Source organism: Blennius ocellaris (genome assembly GCF_963422515.1).
Source record: "Blennius ocellaris genome assembly, chromosome: 18".
Lineage (NCBI taxonomy): Eukaryota > Metazoa > Chordata > Actinopteri > Blenniiformes > Blenniidae > Blennius > Blennius ocellaris.
In genome coordinates, this window is record NC_137667.1 from 1,645,897 (window position 1) to 1,669,446 (window position 23,550).

At 41.2% G+C, this 23,550-nt stretch overlaps 2 protein-coding genes across 2 annotated transcripts in view; one reads left to right on the forward strand and one right to left on the reverse strand.

The window, feature by feature from the left end:
- Positions 1-11,675, reverse strand: part of tnfrsf21 (tumor necrosis factor receptor superfamily, member 21) — a gene marked incomplete at its 3' end in the record, with an annotated part of 26,558 nt that extends 14,883 nt beyond the window's left edge. The window contains 2 exon segments of the mRNA XM_080513970.1: positions 3,338-4,034; positions 11,400-11,675. Coding sequence (XP_080370096.1) covers positions 3,338-4,034; positions 11,400-11,438 — 736 coding nt within the window. The 5' untranslated portion in view covers positions 11,439-11,675.
- Positions 11,676-19,686: 8,011 nt separating this feature from the next.
- The window catches only part of cd2ap (CD2-associated protein), a 57,512-nt gene continuing 53,648 nt past the window's right edge, over positions 19,687-23,550 (forward strand). The window contains exon 1 of the mRNA XM_080513972.1: positions 19,687-19,915. Within this exon, the coding sequence (XP_080370098.1) occupies positions 19,912-19,915 (4 nt within the window). The 5' untranslated portion in view covers positions 19,687-19,911. The remainder of the gene's footprint in view (positions 19,916-23,550) is intronic.

A 23,550-nucleotide genomic window follows, 5' to 3' on the forward strand; every position in this document is an offset into this window, starting at 1 on the left:
AAAGTCCGCAGGTGTTGGTGGGTCAGAGGTGTGAAGCCAAGAGCCTCAACGTCTGAAGCGACTCATTAGCTCACCTTGTGGTCCAAACTGGTATTGCAAGATGGCAGCAAGTTGGAGAAAACTATTTTTTTAAATCTCTTTGATACAAATGATTACATAACTTGTAGCTTCCGAGTGAAGAAATATAAATAAAAGCGCAGATCTAGCGTATTTTAGCTGAATTTTACCGCTGCTTAGACGGTGGCCGGACGTCATTACGCGCTACCCCGGCATTAATAAAAAAAATGTAATCGACCGATATGTCGTTTATCGGAATTTTGCATTTCCTATTATCAGAATCAAATTTGTTTCTATTTTTGTAGCATGAACTTTCATCAGGCACCATATAAATGTCTAAATGAAGCAACCTCAGGAAAATCTGTCGACTTTGACTTTCATGGTGACCAGAGGACAAATTAGACGTTTTAGCTTGGGGGGGGGGGGGGGGGTATCGGTATTTCTCTAACAGTATCTCTATCTATTTCTATATCGTTTATCGGAATTTTGCATTTCCTATTATCAGAATCAAATTTATTTCTATTTTTCTAGCATGAACTTTTTCACTAAACCTGAACCCATCAGGCACCGTACAAAATGTCTAAATGAACTACCCTCAGGAAAATCTGTCGACTTTGACTTTCTTGGTGACCAGAGGACAAATTAGACATTTTAGCTTCCCAGTTGCTCTCTTGTCTTGTAATCTCTTAATCTCTAACCCATAACAAGTGACAATCGTAGAACAAAAGAATAATAATCTCTGAGCTCTGTACAGCCGGACAGAAGGTGATTGCCAGGCGTCACAACACGGTGATGAGCAGTGCGCCATTTGCCTGCATTGATTACCGCGGCCGCCGCTAATGCGCTCGCCGTCGTATGATTACAGGTGAGCCGCTGAACTTTTTTTGTTTTTAGGATTGTCACCTCGGCGCATGTTAATCCCATTCATCCTCTTCATCGCCGGGCGGCGACGCAGACGCAGGTCTACAATCCCCGAACTAAGGTGGATATTTGGCTGCCACCCAAAAAAATTTACTTGTTAAGTCAAGATGCTACTAAGCTAGTAATGGCCGCCGGCAGCCAAAACATTTGTCCTCAGCGTCTGAGCAACAACGATTGTGAAAGTGTCCAGAGAATTCCTCTCCTGCTCTTTGGCTTATTTCCCAACATTATCTAGGTTTAGTGTTGTTTTTGTTGTCATTTTTTATTTCATTCAAAAAATTTTAAAAAATGTTTATTAAAAAAAAAAACAGTTTTCATATCAAAACTTTAAAGTTCACATTTTGGAGCAGAAAAGAATATTTACTCTTCATATCCCCTTACTTGTCTCTCAATATCTTCACACTGTTCAACATTCTAAATATATATTTACAGATATTTTTTAAAGTATCTTACATTTCATACGAGGTGAACAGAATGCCTTAAAACCTTCAGTATCAACAACTTAATGATAATTCATTATCCAATCGTGAAACTATAACGTCTTTTATAACGTCTGTTCAAACCAGCCAGGTCAGTATAAAGTTATATATAACTTCTTAGTTATATAACGAACTGCTTTGTTACATTCTGGCTGCAATCATTTTTTTTTTTCCACCCCAGACATGATGGCAGCTCTTTTCCCCCCCCCCAGGATCTATAGTTTCTATGCGTTTCAATACCCGTGTCAAATTCTGGACCCGACGTTCGCGGTTGCCATGACTTTTAGTGACGCAACTCCACAATTATATAAAGTCGTCGCGCGCCGGCCCTTTAACGCGGCTGCGACCGTGGTGGAGGGTTTTTTTTTGTACACAGACACACCAGCACTCTATGTCTTCCCGCAACTAATCGATCCTCCCCTCCTATACTAGAAAAAAAAAAAAAAAAAAAAAAATATATATATATATATATATATATATATATAGAACCATGGCTGCATGACTGCCGCCCCACTTTTCCTGTTACGGCACCGACGGGCTCAAATGAACTGTGGGACCATCGATCGCAAGCCAACAAACAGTGGTGGCAGTATTATATTGTGGGGGGGGGGGGGGGGGGGGGATGGGGGGATGGGGGGGGTGGGGGGGGGGGCAGTGACATAGATGACGAGGGACGGAGGTGGACACAGTGGGAACAAAAGACTTTCTCCCATAACTCCTCAAGTTAACACACACAGACATTCCTCAGATTAGGAGGCGGCCGTCCGCTGGTTGCCGTGCCGACAGGTCGTAGTTTCCTTTCGGGAATTTCCACAAGAAGAAGAAGCAGGAGGAAACACCGATCATCTGACTGTCGTATTTGAAGGTCTTCGTCACGGAAAAATATATGGCTCTCGGATAAATATGATCAATTATAGTAATAATAAAAAAATAGCAATAGTAGTATTATAGTAGTGATAATAGTATATAAATACTAATGGGAAATAGAAGTGGAATTGTTCATAAACTGTATAGCTATAATATGAAATGTGCATCAATAATATAATGTGTATGCTTGTATAAATGAAATGCATTATTATGTTTTCACGTTATATATTAAGCTCAGTTCAAAGTCTGATTTGTTGCGTCTTGTACTTTGAGTTGTTAATAAAGTGAGGTAGTAATAAGTGGTTAACTTCCGCCTGAAACCTTTCGGTTTGTAAAATCGTCAATCTCTTGGAAGAAAAATGGATTTTGCTTATTTTGTTGAACACCGACAGAAGAAATAATTAAAATTGGGGTAAATTCATAGGAATTATATACAATTTGAATTGTAGACGTCAATGGTTTTAACTTACTGGACGAGTACATTTCCAGATGTTTTGCAGTTGGGTTTTACCGTTAAGGTCGCCCAAATGTTTAAACCAGTGTCGAACACATTTTACTGCAGGGGCCACGTCCTGTATTGCGCAATTTCTAAAATAGTAATCCAATCCACTTTATTTATAAAGCACATTTGAACAACAAAGCGTTTCCAAAGTGCTGCACATGAGACTGCACATATAAACAATCAAACTAAAACAATGCAAATTAGCTCCAACACTAAATAAGTATAAAACCATAAATAAATATAAAAACAGATTAAAAACTACAAATAAGAATAAAACAATTTAAAAGAATAAATAGAAATACAAAAACGCTAAAAAAGCAATAAAATAAATAAGAACAATAAAATAAATAAAAAGACACAAGGGACCTATATTAGTACCTTAATATATAATACTTAATATATTTGTTCTGTTTGGGGGGAATCAAAGGAAATACTGCCTTTCCTTTGATCTTCTTGTCATGAACCATAATCAATGTCAGAGGGGTAAAAAAAACGGGATTCAAACTCTCACCTTTGTTCGTTTCTCCCAAGAGTGACGCCGGCGAGGTGCCGGAGGTCTTAGGCTCTCCGAGTGCGGGCAGCGCGGGCCCCGGCGGCGTGGCCCCGGAGGGCGGCGGCGGGGGCCCGCAGACGTGATCGGTGTCCCTCGTCCCCGGCGTGAGCAGCACCAGCCCTTGAGCCAGGCAGTTGGTGTGATTCCGGCACTTGGTCGCGCTCGACTGGGCGTCGGAGAACGTGCCCTTGGTGCACGGCTTGCACGCCACGTCCTCCGTCTCGCTGCCCTTCTTCTTCACCCTGGTGCCCGGCGGGCACAGCGAGTGGGGCCGGCAACGCCCTACGCCGCCGCCGCCGCCGCCGCCCGACAGGAAGCTGTCGGGCGGACACGCGCAGACGCGGTCCTGCGTGGGCGTGCAGGGCGCCTTCTCCAGGAAGCCGGCGGGACACGGCGCCCGGCAGCGGTGGCACTGCTCCACGCCGTTCTCGCCGCGCGTGAAGGTGGCGTCCGGGCAGGCGCCGCACTCCCGCACGGCGGTGGGGGTGCAGTGGGCGGACACGTGGGTCCCCGCCGGGCACTTGTCGCAGACCAGCTGGGCGCCCGAATCCCGGTCGGTGTGCCGGTAGTGGCGCGGGGAGAGGGCGGGCCGGGCGGCCGGCGCGGCCGTGGTCAAAAGTCGAGCTGGGACGCTAGCCGCCGCCGTGCACAAGAGCTGCGGGGAGAACAGAGGGCGGCGGTTAAATCAATCGACAGGAAGTATTCCGACATTTTCATGCCGCGGGACAGTAAGTGAGGCAACAACTAACTAGAGCTGCGCTCGGTAGAACGCAGACCTTAAGCCAACGCCACATTAGACGCGCGGAACCGAGTTAGCATCGCTGGAGTGATAGCAATTAGCTCGCTAACTAGGTATGCTAACTAGCTAGGTCAGGTTGCTACGTCACTGTGTGAAACACTGAGCAGGGAGCGTCTCCATGGCAACAGACGCTGATCTCCTTTGATCGCAATTAGCTCGCTAACTAGGTATGCTAACTAGCTAGGTCAGGTAGCTACGTCACTGTGTGAAACACTGAGCAGGGAGCGTCTCCATGGCAACAGACGCTGATCTCCTTTGCTCTCCCAGTCTCATCCGCTTTGTATGGGAAAACATTTTTTTGGCAGTTTTTTGGGGGATTTACTCGGAAACGGTTCCCAATAAATACAATCGAAACTGGCACCGATGACATTTTTAATAGCGTATATATATATAAAGATGTCTTCAAACTGTCAAACGAGCCAAAATTATTGGAATAATTGGAGGTATTCAAAATGTCATTATCGGAGATATCCGTGTCATGATATTTTTTTTCTAATATCGGGCCGATAATTATCGGGCCGATAATCCGTAGAAATTAGAATTTTGCGGGAAGTGCCCGGACAAAATGTCAGCCGAGATAAACGACCTGTTTGTGTTCATTGATTCAGGATAAACTGGTCTGGTGGGATTGAAGCTCTGATGACGAATGTTGTTCATTTTGTTTTGTTTGGTTTTATTTTTAGACGCACACCCACACTTCTTCTCACTTCTCACGCCGAACCTGTCAACAAATATATTTACTAACGTTGCCGCCCACTGTTTTTGATGAGAACTCTTTGGAGCAGAAGCTCTAATCCGGCCGCCATGGGATTTTTTTTTTTTTTTTTTTAAAGTATAAATATGAAAACTGACAGAGGCTGATCTAAAAACACTAGATTGGCAAAAATGACATTCAAAACCACCCTTGGTCATAATTTGACCCCCGACATTAATGCGTCTGTGGAGGTCACATGACGCAACACCTTTCACAATAAAACAACGAGTCCAACTTATGTGAAGTGATACTTTAGACACGTAAACTCAAAAATATTTCCAGATGATGACAAATTGTTTTAATCCTGAATAAAGATATAATATCCAGATACAGGTGACTGAGGTTTTTTTTTTGCAAATATAATATCTGATTAACTTTAATATGTATATTTCAGATTAGACTGGTAAATTCTTGCAGTTACAAAAGGATCAAAGGAAGGAAAGACTTTGATGTTTGTCCATATCTGCAGTTTAACATGTTGTTTGACTTGTTGAGGTCAGATCAGGTTGATGTGGCCCCTCAACTAAAATCAGTTTGACGCCCCTGCTTTGGAGTTAACCTAAATCGCTGACGGCTTAAAACAAACAACCAAAAAAATAAAACCCAGGATTATTTCTATGCAGAATAATAAACTGTAGCAGCAGCCGGAGAGAAATCCGTGACCTTGAAAATCAAGAGCATTCCTGAACGCTTTGCAAAAACCAAACATTCACTTGATGAAGAAGGTCGATTGTCTTCCAGCAGGAACTTTTAATAAAATTCTAATATCCGACCAGAAGCAGTGCCATGAGGTACGCAAATTACTCGGCTGAACAGAAAAAGCAACTTTTTTTTTTTACAAACTGCTTATTACGTAGTCGTAGAAAGGCCGACAAAGTTTATGATGATGGCCGTTTGGGAATAAAGCCGTCCATTCATCCGACGCCTCGTTGTTCTTTCATGGAGTTCCTTTGTGTTCCTTCCCAGAACTCCGTCCACATACATCGGAGCTGCGTCACTCGCATCAATGCCGTCATTCACGGTGCGAGGAAGTGGGACCCGGCGGGTCGTCCAGCCACGACCACGCTTGTTTATTTTATACAGTTTAAAAGGGGAAACCGGTGTTTTTTTTCCGACCAATTTCAGTTAAAGGCCGTGAAATTCTTGTTATTTGGGACAGTGGTCCCCAGCGAGCCGTTAGCCGAGCGGGCTAGGTCTGTGGGAATCACCCGTCGCCATAAATCCATACTTCAAAGTAGAACTCCTGGTACCGTCTGTTAAAAACTTTCTTTTTCTTATGAAGTTGTCGGCTCTTCTTCTGTCTCTTCACCATTTTCCCCTTCCAACAGAAACTTTCCAAACACGTCTGTTTTTCGCTCATTTTGCTAGCTTGTGGGTTAAACGTTTGGTGCTCAAGTGACCGAGATGTAACCGAGAGAATACGGTCATTTTTCAAAATAAAAGATTGTTCAGACTCGGATAATAAATACAACGGAAATAATTAATTATTTCTTGGGCGGCCCGGTACCAATTGATCCACGGACCGGTACCGGAACCGGCTAATGGGGTAGCTACAAACAGCCGCGATACAAAGTCTTCAGACCAGATTCGCTCGATTTTTTTCCGACTAATTTACCCAGGATGCATTGCAGGGGAATGTGAACACACTAGGATATCAAGAGCACCACCAAGAAATGTGTTTTTTTTTTTTTTTTAGTCGTTTATTAACATTTGTTTCCCCCTATAGCACCCTGTTAGCCGCCAATGCTAACAGGACAGTCAATGGCCGAAGTCGGTCATCATTCGAGAAGCGTTTCGACGGTCTCTCTCTCTCTCTCTCTCTCTCTCTCTCTCCGTCGTGGAAAAGCCGCTCAGGCAGTGACCCGACCTCCGGTGACCCGACTGTGTCTGCGGCGACACTTTTTTAAGCCAATGAGGACGATTAGTGCGGCGGCGGCGGCGGCGGCGGCGGCGGCGGCGGCGGCGGCTGTCGCTCAGCGTGTCGGCGAAACGAGAGCAGAACGACTGTGAGACGTCGCCATGGAAACCGGTGGCGGCGTTTCCTCGTAATGACGGCAAATCTCCAAAACCGCAAAGGAGACAAAGTGCAGCACTGGCACTTTGTCAGCACACACACACACACACACACACACACACACACACACACACACACACACACACACACGCACACGCACACGCACACGCACACACACACACACACGCACTGTCTGGACTTTCTGCTGATCAGCAGCACAAGAATCACTCCACTTCCTGCCCGTCCTCCTCCTCCTCTGTTTTCCCGTCAATCACAGCGCGAGCAGCCAATCAGAGAGCTCGACAGACCGACTGGTCCTCCATTGAAACCTGCCGGCCGGCCGTGGCCACGACGAGGCTGGTGTCCAACTACCAGTCACAAATGGTTCGAAGTTTCTGTTCATAGGACTTCGTTAAGTTTCGCGAAGCCGCCTCGCTTACGTTTGGAGGCTTTGCTAACGCCGCGGCGTTTTGAGCAAAGACGTCATTTTTTTGTGTTTATGGACGATGACGCGCTCAAAACGACGTTTGTTTCCGTGGAAATGGAATTAAAATGCTTATATATATATAATTTTTTTTTTGTGTGCAAATTTGCAAATTTGCATGTTTTTAATGTATTGCCATTTTTCTTGTTTTTTTGTTTCATGTGTTTGTTTTGTCTGGAAACGTAACATTATTTATTTACTTATTTGCTACATTTTTCTTTATTTTTGCTCTGCGATATTTGTTGTTTGTATCAGTTGTTTTGTTTTGTTTTGTACCCACATGTCCGAAGTAAACTTTTTTTAAAAAGTGCTGAAAAAGACATTTTTAATCTCAACGAGGTAAAATGAAGGTTAAATAAAATGTGAAAGTTAAAAATGGACATCGTTTTTTTTTTTTTAAACGTGAACATGGAACTTGTGCGAAAACGACGCGTAATGAATGTGGGATTTTTCTATAATTATGTCGCGGGGCGCGGCTCGGTGGAGGCGTGGCTTCCTGTCGCGGCCGTGAAAGTAAAAGTACGGCAACACGCGAACACGGGATTTAACACAAGCGTGTTTGTGCTGTGAAACAAAAAACATCGGAGACATCGGAGACGCTGCCGGTAATGACCGTCTATTTCCAGCGGGCGCAGAAACACCCGGCGGACAAACGACTGGACGTAGAACAACACACGTGCACGCCTGATACACACCAACACACACACATACACACACATGGCAGCACCTGTCGCTGCTCGTTCTGGTGTGAGAGAGAGAGAGAGAGAGCGAGAGAGAGAGAGAGAGAGCGAGAGAGAGAGACTCTGTCTGGACTCAGTCTGGCGAGAATTCATCGCCGACAATGAGCCGGCCGCCATTGTTTCAAACTGAAACAGAGGGCGCCACTGTGGGAGGAACTTTTTTTTTTTTTTTTTTTTTTCGAAAACTGACCGACTCCGGCCGCCGGCAGCGTAAACACACAGTAGTTTGTTTGTTTGTTGTTTTTGTCACGCGAAAAGAACAACAACAAATCGTACAGTGGGGAAAAAGTAGCACGACGTCCGTCCGTCGCCGTCAATTAAGGGGACAATCCTCGCTACGGTAACCAGGGAGCCTCCGACACCGCCGGTGTTTTGCGTTAACCGGTTACCTTGGTAACTGGTGACCGACTTCCTGCTTCCCGCAGCACATGTTAAAAACCGTTTAGCCGCATTTCCGTTAAAAGTTTAAAGCGTCGTAGCGTTTGTCTGTCTTGTTTTTTAGCATCGGCTGCTAGCAGGAGTCACCAGTTAACAGGGGCACCAGTTAGACCGAAACACCGGAGAGTGAAGCAGATTTTTCACAATAAGGCTCGGTCGTAAGAATACACGCTTTGTAATATTCATAATTTGAGCTGACGTCCAACGAGGACTCGTCGTAGCTCCACCCTTCAGAACGGAATTCTATTGCTTTTCGTCTCTGATGGCTCCGCCCACGTTGCTATGGAAACACCTTTGATTGTCAAAGCTTATCTGACCCCCTGAGTTTCCTTTTAACATCTCCACAGACTGACCCCACAACGCTCACATCTTGTAATAAATGTTTTGTAAATCCCCGGCAAAAACAGGAGGCTGGGGTCAAATTACAGGCTGGGTGAAGTGTTGAGTCAGAAAAAAAACAGAAAACAGAAGCGACTTTCAAGATCCAAAACCGTATTCAGGCCCGTTTAAGGTTTTAAATCTTCCACCATTAGCTCGCCAGGCTAACGTAGCACGCCGGCTACGCGCGTATTCCTGTTTGCGCTGCAGAAACAAACAAACCTTCAACATAAAAGTCCGGTGGGGGAAACCGAAGCCTGACATGGAGGGCAGCTGCTGGGCCCCCGGTGGGGTCAATAATTGTTGGGGGGGGGGGGGGGTCACGTGTACGACGCACGTTGCCGTCGCTCGAGACCGCCGCTAACAATTGCAGCCACGTGGAAGCGGCGACCTAAAAATAAACCCGGCTGAGGAGAGCCTATCCTGAAAAATCTTGTGGTTTATTTACTTTTTTATTATTGTTAATCTTGTTTTTTGTTTATATTTAAAGGGATGTGTGCCGGGGGGGGGGGGGTGTTCAATTTATTGTGGTTGTCTTGTTTTTGTTAGGTTTAAAAAAAAATTTTTTTATTTAATAAATAAATAAATAAAATTATTTGAAAAAAAATTTTTTTTTTTAAATGTTGTCCCAAAAACGTGATGAAACTTGTTTGATGATCCATTTAAAAAATAATTATAATAATATGAAAAAAGATTTTGTTCCAAAAATGTGATGAAACTTGTTTGATGATCCAATAAAAAAAAAAAAAATGTTAATTTCGTAAAACCAGCCCACCATTTCAATAAGTTTCATTTTTGTTTATCAACGATATTTATTTATTTATTTTATTTTAAGATGATTGATGCAACAACTGAAGTTTGTTTTCAGTCAAAAAAACACCGAAACTGATGTTTTTTTGGATCAAAGGCCAAACAAACGACTCGGAACACAAACTCGATCGAGTTTTCTTAAAGTTTGAAAATCTTTAAAAAATAAAAAATGTACTTCTCGTAAAAGGAATCACTTCTACATAAGAGAAGAAACCAGAACTAGAACCTCACCGCTCGTTTCCAACCCGCAGGTTCCAGACGGAAAATCAACATGTTTACAAATAAACAATAAATTTGTATGAAATCAATCTGTTTATGTTTCAGTAAGACAACCTGCCGCAACACTTTTGATATTTAAGCCCAGAAAACATTAGAAACATTAGAAAAACAACCAGCAGCGCCCACTAGTGGCCCGACAGGCTAACTGCATCGTTTTACAAACCTTTTACGAAAAGAAGAAAACCCAAAAAACTGCCACCATAAATTCATATTTCCAAGAAAAAGCTCATCGATAACTTATTTATTGTCTTTATATAAGCCGTTTACAAAAATATTATGTCTTTTTTTATTAAAAGAAAACATGAAGTTACGTCCTGGAGGCTATAGAAGTGACAGTTGTCTGTATATATGTATATATTTTAAGTGTTTTGTACAGATTTAAACTTCTCATCAAAGGCATTAACTTGTTTTAACTATCCTGCAATTTAAAATCCAAACTGTTGAGAGCTTTGTTCTTTGATTCTCCGGAAAAAAAATAACTTAAAACATTTCAATCTTAATTAAGAATTAGATTTAAACACCCCAAAAATTATGTGATGGAAAATTACAGTTGAACTCAAATCTGGTTTAAAAATTGCAAAGAAACATTTAAAATCTGAAAATAAATTACTTTTAAACATCGTAAAAACACACATAAGAGCCTATAAATGATCAAATAGGATGGAGTCCTTTGATATCTGCTTTAAAAAAAAAAAAATTTTTTAATATGATGGACACTTCTCTAAATCTGGACAAAAATAAGTTTGAAACTTAAAAATATGAGCAAAAATCCTTTAAAATCTGGTTATAAACAAGGCAGGACCTTGTTAAACCTGATAAACAAAACAAAAGTAAGACAGAAACCTGGTTGAATCTGGTTTGATGAAAAATAAAACAGAAATCAAAAAAAAAAATCTGATTAAAAATTAGACAAGAAGCTTAGAAATAAGTTAAAACCTCTCGACAAAACTGGAAACCAACATGATGGAATATATTTAAAAATATAAATAAACGATGCTTTGTCTTTGTTGTGACCAGAACAAACTGTAGTAAACAAAAACACTCCTGGAGTTTTTTTTTAAATCCCCCATCATAGTTGTGATGGATGAATGGATGTAACAAAAAAACAAACAAATAAACAAAAACAAGTATGAGAATCAATGCAGAAGTTGTGTTTTGGTTTGTTGCGGCTAGAAGAAGAAGTTGTGAGAAAAACAAGCCGCTGGCCCTTTAAGAAGAGGAGAACCTGCTGCAGGAGTCCTTAGAATAAACCACAAATGTGGGAATTAAAAAGAAAACAACAAAAGCAAACAAAAAAAACAACAACAAAACGAGTCGCGCTCACCAGTGCGGCGGCGGCGGCCAGGCGCGCGGCGGGGCACATCGTCCCGGTTCAGGGCGCGCGCACCACCGGGCTCCGGGGCTCGTCTTTGTCCAAGTTGTGCTCCTGAGGATCACTTCTCATGTCTCCGGTAAAGACGCGCGCGCGTGTGTGTGTGTGTGAGTGTGTGTGTGAGTGTCATCCTCCTCATCCTCTTCCTCTTCCTCACTTCACCGCGTTGGACGGCGGCGCCGTTTTTATACCGTCCGGCTCGGGACGCACCGCCGCGGCGGTTCCCATCGCGATGACGGACGAGGGCCACGACCGGAGGGGTGGTGGTGGACTGTGGGGGGGGGGGGGCAAAGGGGGGGGGGCAAAGGGGGGGCCGAGTCCTGCCAGCCAGCGCCCGGTGCGGCGCGGCGCGGCGCGGTGCGGTGCGGTGCGGCGCGGTGCGGTGCGGTGCGACGCGCTGCTCTCTCCCCGTCCGGTCCGCCGCCGCAGACCTCCACAACAAGGCGCTGCCGCCGTGACGCGCTGCCTTTGGGAGGGGGCGGGGCCTCGCGGCCAGGCCAGCCAATGGCGGGCGCCGGAGAGCCGCGCACGTGCGGAGCTCAAGCCCCTCCCCCCCCCTCCTCCTGTCACGCTCTCTCTGAAGAGAGAGGAGGAAGAGGAAGGGCCGTGACGCGACTTAAACGCTGAAAAGTTTTATTATTTGTTTTTATTTCAAGTTATGTTTCGTCTCTCTTTAGACTCCTGGACATCAGGAATTTAAAAATAGTCTGTTTTCCCTTTATTATTAATATACCGGTTTGAGGAATTTTTGAATTTTTTCTATTTATTTATTTTTAAATATTTAAAAAAACATTTTAAAACCTTTTTTTGCCATTTTAGTGATTTTGGCTGTTGTTTCTGGTTTCACTGTATTGACTCTTATTTTTATTTTTTTTTCATTTGAGGCAAAACCTTTGCAATTCATTTAATCTATTTTAGCTATTTTTAATATTTCACTTTTTTGTTTTCGTCTCTCTTTAGACTCTTGGAAATTCTCGTTTTCTATATACTTTTGTAATTGATTTACTCTATTTGAGCTATGTTTTAATGGTTTTTGTTTTAGTCTCTCTTTAGACTCTTGGAATTTAAAAATAGTCTGTTTTCCCTTTTTTTAATATACCAATTTGAGGAATTTTTGAAAAAAAAATTTATTTTACAGTTTTTTGCTATTTTAGTCACTTTGGCTGTTGTCGCTGTTTTCACTGTATTAAACACTAAAAAGTTTCTGGTTTAAAAATTCTTCTTTTCGTTTAAATGCTTGGAAATGAAATAGTTGCAGGATTGGCCACTAGGGGGGGCTGTTGTTTGTTTTCATAAACCACACCCACACACCTGTACAGAGGATCAGGTTTATAGCTGAGTTATACATTTATGGTATAAACAACAACAGTGGGAGTATTCGTACGTTATTACGTAGTTTCTACTTAAGTTTCCATCTAACTTTTTGTGGGTTTCTATCTAATTACGTCCACCAAGGACGTAGCTAGATAGAGGTGATGAAATTACCAGCATATTTTTTGTTACAAAAATGTTTTAAACTTTTTTTTTTGTTTAAAGTATTTTTTTATTGGTTTATCCAGTTATAAAATATATAATTTGACATAATTTTAATACAATCCCACAAGTTAACATGACTACATTAGATCAATAATTAAATAAAAAATGTAAAAAATGGGGGGGGGGGGGGGGGGGGGGGGGCAGAGAGAGGTTACTTCTACACATTTAAAATATCTGAGTTTAACTTGGTTTTTAACACGTAATGTAACCTGACCTTGGGTGTATGAAAGGTGCTAACAAATAGAATCTACTACTATTATTATTATTACTTATTATTATTATATTTATTATTTATTATTATAATTATTCTTAATTTTTTTTAACTCTTTATTTTCATTTTTCCGTTTTTCTTCAAAGTAAACACAAAGAAAGAACAAGATAGCAACACCAACACAATAAAAAAATAAATAATAATAATAATAAAAAATTAATACAAATAAAAATAAAAGTTAAAAAAAAAATAGCACAGAAAAAGCAAACAATTTACAATAATAATAATAAAATAATAATAAATTGGGCTCACATTGACAATATAAAGACAAGCCTCATTTATTACTATGATAATTTATTTATTTATTTTTGCTTAAAATACATATTATTACTATTATTATTATTATTATTATTATTATTATCATTATACTGTTCACCTCCTCTGCTCACTTAAAAACACGTCTGCAGGCCGAAACCCGAAATTCATTTAGTGGCTCTTCAATAATTCAAAATGCTGCTGAGTGCCATGACCAAGCATTTCCTCAGTAAAACTGGGAAACACAGACGTTTCCTATTTAGACGAATTATTGGAATAAGTTGATTATTTGTAAAATGTCAGTGACCTGAGATGAATGGCAACGTATTTTTACACATAAAGAGACATTGTTCCTCACTAATTCATCATTAGTTTAAATTCATGGCTGAGGAAATATATATATATATATATAATAGCTTTGAGGAGCAGTATGTCTACAGCGGACACACACACACAGTCTTTGCACACTTGACCCGCCCCCTTCTCCACTCTCAGCCAATCACCAGCCAGCTCGCTCTGACGGTGCGTTCAGGCGACACAAAAGAATCGGAACCGACCAGTGATCGTCAATAAACCTTAACGTTGCATCAGGAACACAACTGCAGAGACGTTACGCTATTGTTGTCATTTTCCGTGAGTAATTATATATATATATTGGCAGGAAGCCCCGCCCCCTTTTTTTCTAATCAATCAATTAATCGGTGGAAAAATGCATTTATAGGGGGGGAATTAAAAAGTCACATCGAGGAGGTAGTGCAAATAAATAAACTAAACAACAACAGACAACAACTACATCAATGGGTGAATAAATAGAAGATGTATAGAGCATCTTCCCTCAGAAATAACATCAACATCACTTCTTTTTTTTCCCCCTCCCCTGTTTGTTTACAACCTTATATATTTACCTCTTTTCTTACACACGTCGCTACAATAATACACCTCGCTGCCGCTAATAAACTTAAATTATTCCTGTAAAGAGGAATTGGAGGAACGGCGATTAAACAGCCTGCCAGACTGTGTGTGTGTGTGTGTGTGTGTGTGTGTGTGTGTGTGTGTGTGTGTGCGCACGGTTAAAAAGCACAATCGCGGCATTTCATCCGTTTACCTCCCGCCACACGTGCGGGGCAGATGGCACCGCTGCTCTGCCATGCTATTTGCAGGGACGAGGAGCGAGCCGGCTTAAGCGGGCAGATTGTTGAATCGACGGCGGCGGCGGCGGCGGCGGCCATGTTTGCCCCACTGACACACATGGCCCTGAGCGCCGGAGCGACAGGTGGCCGTGGATTACGCAGCAGGTGTAGTGCGTGTGCACTGCTGTGACTTCCATCGACTCCCATGTTAAACTCCCAAAACGGCTGGAAATTTTTTCTCCCATCCGCTTTGAATGGGAGATTTTTTTTCACGGTTCACAAATTTTCCATGCTTTGCGTGTACATGCCATGTCTACCCGTCGTTCACTATTGTTGGCAGCAAACCTCTATGTCGGCACCGACCTACCAACTCGAGGCCGTTTGGTCTCAGGAGCCAGAAAACCTCCGTTTTTATGGAAAATTTTCTGTCGGGAATTATGGAAATGTACAAAAAATAGGTAGGAATTAAAGCTGCAAGCAGCTTTGATCGGGACCTGGCACTTTAAATGTTGATGAAATTCCAATTTTGAAGGTTTTAACATTAAAAAAAATGTTTTACTTTTATTTTGAAAAAATGTTGGATCACTTTTATTTTGAAAGCTGGGATTTAATTCAATAAATTAGTTAATTTAATCAATTAATCCATTTATTTCATTTAATCTGTGATGGATGGAAGAGTATTACGGCTACTGAAGAAATAAATATATTCTGAAGTAAAAAAAAATATTTTAAATTAAATCACACTATTTTGACTATTTTGACTATATACTGCTTATGGTGGAAATCTTGTTTTAATAATCAGATTAAATTTTTTTGAAATTGTATTTTAAAACATTGAGATAATCTACATTCAGGTATACACTCATATACATACATACACATACATACTAAACGTATCTAATCCTTCTATTATATTATATTCTAAGCATAGTAAAGGTGTATCATAAGGAGTTTCCTGTTAAACTGAACATGCGGAGGCTCGTCCAACGGATGTACATAAACACTGGTGCTACACTGACACCTAGTGGGAGATGTTTGTCATTGCAGCTGAGTAATTTGGGTTAAAGGTCAAAATCAGGAAACAGAAAACATTGGAGTGATATTTAAATGGTGTCAAGTTAAATTGACACTGGTCGGACTGGTAAAATGGTGCCATAATAATGTTTTTAATTAAATTTTAATTATTTAATTTTAATACTTTTGTAACTGACTTAATCTATTTGAGCTACGTTTTAATGTTTTTTTTTCGTATCTCTTTGGACTCTTGGAAATTAGGAATTTAAAAAAAGTCTGTTTTCCGTTTTTTTATACACCGATTTGAGGAATTTTTGAAAAAAAATGTTTTAACTGTTTTTTGCCATTTTTAGTCATTTTGGCTGTTGTCGCTGTTTTCACTGGCCAGCGACAACATAATTTGAGGCCATAATTTTGTAATTGATTTAATCTATTTGAGTAATTTTTAAAAAAAATGTTTTTTTGTCTTTGTCTCTCTTTAGACTCTTAAAAAATCAGGCATTTAAAAATAGTCTGCTTTCCCTTTTTTTAATATACCGATTTGAGAAATTTTTGAAATTTTTCTTTTTTATGTTTTTGGGCCATTTGATGTATTTTAGCTGTTTTTTTTTATTTTTAATTTATACTTTATTTTTGTTGTTGTTAATGTAATGTCAGTCAGTTTGGCTGCTTTCTCTCCATTTCAGCCATGAGATAAGAGTTTGTTAAAATAAAAATAGTACAATGGGCAAACGAAGTGACAATAAAAGTTTTTAATCATCACATTTTAACAGAGAGATAAAAAAGGGGGGGATAAAAAAAACACTGGTTGATTGGGGACGATTATTACTGTTGGAAAAACCTTTAGAAAGTCGATTTCGCATAATATGAACCCATTAATGTCGCTCATCTAAAAGGATTGAAAGAGATTAAAATGGAATATTTGATCACGATTAATCGAAATTAATCCACAGCAACCCTTGCGATTAATCTCTTTTTTTTTTTTGTTTGTTTATGTAAAAATCCGACCCACGACGGGCCTCCGAGGCAGTAAAACCCTCACCTGCTGTATTTCCTCCTCTTTTGCTTCCCTGCGGCTCGTCGTTGTTGTTGTTGTTGTTGTTGTTGTGGGGCGTGTCGCTCTCATTGCTCTGTCAATCAAGGTTTGTTCTGTTTTGTTCTTATCGGCATTAATAACACGCGGGCGTGAGAAAACGCCCTCAGCGATCTGAGATGTGATGACGGACGATGTTATACCAGCCACTATACCGCCGGTGTTTCGGATGAACCGGTTCCCCTGTTAACCGGCGACCGGCTTCCTCCAGCGCCCCCCCTTTTTTCACAGCAGACTTAAAAACCTGACCCGTCGCCATGGCAACTATGGATTTAGATAAAAATTTAAAGCATCACAACATTTTTATCCCCCGCCGTAGCCGATAGGCCCCGAGGGGGATCTTGAAACAGTCTCCGTACGTACGTCCGTCCGTTCGAACGTTTCTACCTATATCTCGGCAACCCCTGGGCCCACAGTGACCAAACTTCACATGTGGATACATCTCAGAGGGGGAAGGGATACTATGGTGACCTTGACCTAATTTGCATATTAAGTAGGTCACAGGGTCACGAAGTGCTTAAAAACACATTTTGGGCTCTGGAGGCCTAGGTTTTTGAGCTAGGGCTCTGAAATTTGATACACACATGATACACACTCCAGGGATAACCTCCAGTACACCAAGTGACCTGACCTTGACCTTGAAGATTGGTAGGGTCTGAAGTTTGCTCGTCATGGTTGCACAATACATGTATTTTCATATAAACATTTCTCCTCATTTCTCAGCAGTTCCTGGGCCCACAGTCACCAAACTTCACACATGGACACTCCACCTGGGGAGAAGGGGCACCATGGTGACCATGACCTCATTTGCATATCAGGTCACAGGGTCACTAAGTGCATAAAAACACCTTTTGGGCTCTGGAGACGTATTTTGACATAGCTTATGAAGAAGACCTTTCAGATTCTACATAATTATCTACTAGGACCCATGGAACACCCTCTAGTGTACCAAGTGTGCTGCCTTAGAGCTGCTTTGTGAGAAAATATAAAGCCCTCCGGCTGGGGATTAGCCCAGCAACAGCCTTCTTGTTTTTTTTGGTCTTGTTTTAACATCAGCTGTTGCTGGTTAGCGGCAGGAGTCACCAGTTAACAGGGGCACCAGTTAAACCAAAACACCGGACAGTGCTGCACAATGTACATTTCTTTATATTATTAATAGATATTTAAAAATGTGGACTATTTAATTCATTATTTGAGCTGATGTCCAATGGATGTTCGCTGAAAATGTAAATGTTTTTACTCGCGCATCGTCACAACAGAGAAAAAAAACTTTATTTTAAAATCAAATGTTATTACGGTATTATTAATCCGATTAATTTTTTAAGCCCCTGGGCTAAAATGAGTTTTTAGTCATTAGGCTGATTTAGAAAGTGGTCAAAGAGGACATTTCAAAAACTGCAAAAAAAATACTCCATAACTTGCCAAGCAGGTATTTCATGTTTTACCGTGCATCAAACTACAGTTTTCACATTTTTAGCGCAGACTTTCGTTGTGCTGGAATCGCGTGTTACTGGATGTAAAACCACAAGATAAATGTACATTTGCTGTCAAGCTACAATATTACATTTCACATTTAGAGTTGTGCTCTTGAAGGATTCATTTAATTGAAGATTATCCACAGAAAATAAAGCAAAATGCATTTCAGAGCCCCAAACAAATTTTGACAGTATTATAGTTTATTAATATATTTTATATTTATTTAAAAAAAAACAACCCTTGTTGCTTCCACCAGGGGGCGGTACCCTGGCGCCCTCTATTGGCCAGTGACTGCAACACCACGATATTAGTTTTAGAATTGTTATATATACTAATAAATTCTCTTTTACATTCTGTTGTTTAGTCCAGACGTCACTGGATCTAGAAATTAATCCCTTCACAGTGAAGTTTATTTGAAATGTTAATTTATTGATCATTCTACTTTTTGTGTATCTAAACAAACAAAATAAAACCCTGAACTGAGCGAAAGGAAAAACGGTTCTTTGTTTAATTTGCGCAAGTTGTGTAAATGCACGTCGCTGAATTACATCACAAATATAAATTCCCGGCTGGATTCAGCCAATACATAAATAAAGGAGTCATTATTTTATCATGCAAGCAGTTTGTTTCAGCAGCTTGAAGCCGCTTTGAGAAGAATTTGAATGTTTGATTCTCAGATAACTGGCTGCAGTAAAATCAAATCAGCCGTCGACCTGCTGCGCTTAGGAACATTTGTTTAAACAAATCAATATTTTCATTGACATTTCGGCGATTTGCTTGGTGGTTTGGTCAGATTGGAGTCTCTCACGGGCCATAGTATTGGTTATAGAGAAAATAATTCGATTAACAAAAACATGAATAATAACAATAATAATAATATTGATAATAATAATAATAATAATATAATAATTCAATTTATTTATCAACACGTCTGAAAATACCCAAGATCTGTACATAATCAAATTTTGAAAAACAAGCAAAACATATTAGTCTCCTTCAAAATAAAAAATAAAAACACATTCCTACATTGGCAGCAGTCGGACAGTTTTAAATTAATGTTGTTGTTTTCTTGTTTGTTTTTTTTAAAGATGAGAGATAAAGTGTCCAAACACTGTCTGTTTCCAATGCTGGGAGGAAGTGAGTCAAATTAAATGCACTTTCAATCAATTAAAATCAGAAAAAAAATAAAATAAAATTGTGTTATTTTGAAATTGCAGAAGCAGAATTAAGAGTCCATGAAAGTAGAATCGATTGCAGTTCACATCCTGCTCTAAATACTTTACTTCTACTTTTTAAAACATTAAAAATAAACTTTATTTGCCCCTCCCTCCCGCCCCGCCCCCCTCCCTCCTCCTCCTCCGCCCCGCCCCTGTCAAAAGAAGTGATCTCAGGCCCGCGAGCGCGCAGTCACGCACGTGCGCGCGCACACGCGAGAGTGGTTACTGTACATGCGGGGTGGGACGGTGAACTGAGGAGGCTGCTCCTGCTGTTCCTCCTCCTCCTCCTCCTCCTCCTCCTCCTCCTCCTCCGGATGGATCCACGGCTGCTCTTTATCTGACTTCCACGGGGGGGTAAAAAAAAAAAAAAAAAAAGCGACTCTCCTTCCGTCTACCTGCTCGCTGCCCCCGGGAGGGAAACGTTCCCAGCGTCGGCTTCGAGCGCGAGGCGTTTTCGCAGGACTGGGTGGGAATGGGTGAGTTGTTGTTTTTCTTTTCTTTTTCTTTTTTTTTTTTGCTTTTCCATGATGTGGCGCCCGTGTTGTGTGCGTCTCGCTCCCCCCTCCCTCCCTCCCTCCCCCCTCCCGCCCCGGAGGGAACCGGAGCCGACCCGGGGGGAACCGAGCTGCTGGCTGCGGCCGCCGGTCGGCGTCTTGAAGCGGCTCGACGCCTCCGCCAGCGGGGGAGGAAAGTTAGCTCAACTTAGCCGCCTAGCCTAGCCTGGCTAGCGGGCTGCTTGGGAGAGGGTGGGGGGGGGGGGAGCTCGAGCTCGAGCCTCCTGCATCCCCGGGCTCCGGGGAGGAAAAAACAAAAACAAAAATAAAAACAAAACACGGCCTCCAGAAACACGTACGTCCCCTCCTGCAGGGCGGCTGCATTAACTCGGAAATTCCCAGTTTATTCCCACTTTTTTCTTCCCGGACAGTTGACGTGGACGGACAGGAGTTCCTGGGGAAACTTCCTGTTTCACCGAGTCTTTAAAGGCTGATGCGGATTAGGTGACTTTTATTCCCGGGTGTCCTGGTTTGTTTGTTTTTGTTTTACAGGATCCCACTTTGGATTCCTGTCTTCTGTTTCCAGTTGTATGAAACAGTTTCTAGATTTATAGAACAGTTTCTCAATGTATAAGACAGTGTCTCTGTCTATAAAACAGTTTCTCGGTCTATAAGACAGTTTCTCGGTCTATAAGACAATTTCTAGATCTATAAAACAGTTTCTAGATCTATAAAACAGTTTCTCAATGTATAAGACAGTGTCTCTGTCTATAAAACAGTTTCTCGGTCTATAAGACAGTTTCTCGGTCTATAAGACAGTTTCTAGATCTATAAAACAGTTTCTAGATCTATAAAACAGTTTCTCAATGTATAAGACAGTGTCTCTGTCTATAAAACAGTTTCTCTGTCTATAAAACAGTTTCTCTGTCTATAAAACAGTTTCTCTGTCTATAAGACAGTTTCTAGATCTATAAAACAGTTTACAGTTCTATAAAACAGTTTCTCAATGTATAAAACAGTTTCCAGTTCTATAAAACAGTTTCTCGATGTATAAAACAGTTTCTCAATGTATAAAAGTTTCTCGATGTATAAAACAGTTTCCAGTTCTATAAAGCAGTTTCTCGATGTATAAAACAGTTTCCAGTTCTATAAAGCAGTTTCTCGATGTATAAAACAGTTTCCAGTTCTATAAAGCAGTTTCTCGATGTATAAAACAGTTTCTAGATGTGTAAAATAGTTTCTAGATCTGTAAAACAGTTTCTCGATCTATAAAACAGTTTCTAGAGCTATAGAACAGTTTCTAGAGCTATAGAAAAGTTTCTCGATCCGTCAAACTTTCTCGATCCATCACCTGGAAAACAGTTTCTAGAGCTATAAAACAGTTTCTCGATGTATAAAACAGTTTCTCGATCTATCAAACTTTCTCGATCCATTTCCTGGAAAACTGTTTCTCGAGCCATCAAATCTCCTCTGTGCATCTATAACTGCTTCTAGATCCATCAGACTGTTTTTAGCTCTATACCACTGTTTCTATAGCCATCAAACTTTCTACATGCATCTATAACTGCTTCTAGAGGCAGGAAATGGTTTCTCGGTCATCAAACGGTTTCTAGATCCACCAGTAAACTTTCTCGATCCTTTCTCCATCGAAATGTTTCAAGATCCACCAAAGTGTTTCTAGATCCATTCTCTACAAACCGGTTTCGAGAGCCAGCAAACTGTTTCTGCATCTATCTGCAAGTGCCTCTGGATTTATTAAACCACCTCGAGATCCGTTCTCTAGCGTACCTTCTAGATCCGTTCTCTATCGTACCTTCTAGATCCGTTCTCTACGTACCTTCTAGATCCGTTCTCTACTGTACCTTCTAGATCCGTTCTCTACCGTACCTTCTAGATCCGTTCTCTACAGTACCTTCTAGATCCGTTCTCTACCGTACCTTCTAGATCCGTTCTCTAGCGTACCTTCTAGATCCATTCTGTATCGTACCCTCTAGATCCGTTCTCTACCCTACCTTCTAGATCCGTTCTCTATCGTACCTTCTAGATCCGTTCTCTACCCTACCTTCTAGATCCGTTCTCTATCGTACCTTCTAGATCCGTTCTCTATCGTACCTTCTAGATCCGTTCTCTACGTACCTTCTAAATCAGTTCTCTACCCTACCTTCTAGATCCGTTCTCTACCATACCTTCTAGATCCGTTCTCTATCGTACCTTCTAGATCCGTTCTCTACGTACCTTCTATATCCGTTCTCTACTGTACCTTCTAGAGCCGTTCTCTACCGTACCTTCTAGATCCGTTCTCTACCGTACCTTCTAGACCCGTTCTCTACGTACCTTCTAGACCCGTTCTCTACTGTACCTTCTAGATCCGTTCTCTACTGTACCTTCTAGATCCGTTCTCTACTGTACCTTCTAGAGCCGTTCTCTACCGTACCTTCTAGATCCGTTCTCTATCGTACCTTCTAGATCCGTTCTCTATCGTACCTTCTAGATCCGTTCTCTACCGTACCTTCTAGATCCGTTCTCCATCACACTCTGTTTCGAAATCCTCCAAAGTGTTTAAATTGTATACCAAAGTTACTCTTTCTTGTTTCGTGAAGGAACTTTACTCAAACCTTTTCACTAACTTCAGAGGTTGTTGGTCGATACGACACACCGGACAACGTTTCGGGTGGAAAACGCGTCGTTTTTTAATTTTGGGAAAGTTGTGCGTTTACACGGCAAAGTTATGAAAACGATGTCAGTTTACATGGAAATGTAGTTTTCCCGTTGGGCCACTAGTTGGTGCTGTTGTTTGTTTGTTTCCTTGTAGTGATGTTACACACAGACGTGCAGAGAACAACAATGGTTGTACGACATGGACATTGACGGACCACCGAGTTGAATTGTTGTTACGGTGCCTTGTCAAAATAAAAGCACCAGGAGAATATGGACTGTCTTGACACTCTGGAGGAAACACTTGTCGATCGACTGAGCGCGTGCAGAAGAACTGTTAACTACGACCGTGGAGACGGAGCATTTTTTCGCAAAGTTGCGTTTTCAAAAAGTTCGGCCTCAAAAGCACAGTTTTGTTTTGTCGTGTGAGCGGGACGCCCGAAACAATAAAAGTTTAGCGTTTTTGGTTCTCGGGGCTTCAGCAGCCTTCCGTTTCCCAGGAAACGCAAAGACTATTTTTTGTTTTTCTGCCGATTAACTCAACTAACGTTTTCCTTCACAATCTACGAATGAAGCGTCTTATTTCAAACGTAATTTTTCCCGTTAATTCTAGAGACTTTCACAAACTATTTAGTTTTTTTAAGTGTTTCTCATTATACATTTCCAATAAACCATCAGTTGAGCCTCACGGTTACAAACCCAGTTCATGTTTATTGTCCTCAAACTTTCAAATTATCTCCTAATTTCTTCATTAAAAAGATTCTCCGTGACATAAATATCTTTGCTGATTCACAGTCCATGATGATCTAGTTTGCCTCACCACAGTTTCCTGTTTGAGGCGTAGCACTTCTTGTCATGTTCGTAGTTCCATTTTCTTAGCAAAGGCCTTTTAATTACCGACGAGACGTCTTCTCGTTTTAATGGAGGACCGTTGTTCTCTCATCAGTCTTGCATAATCCGGC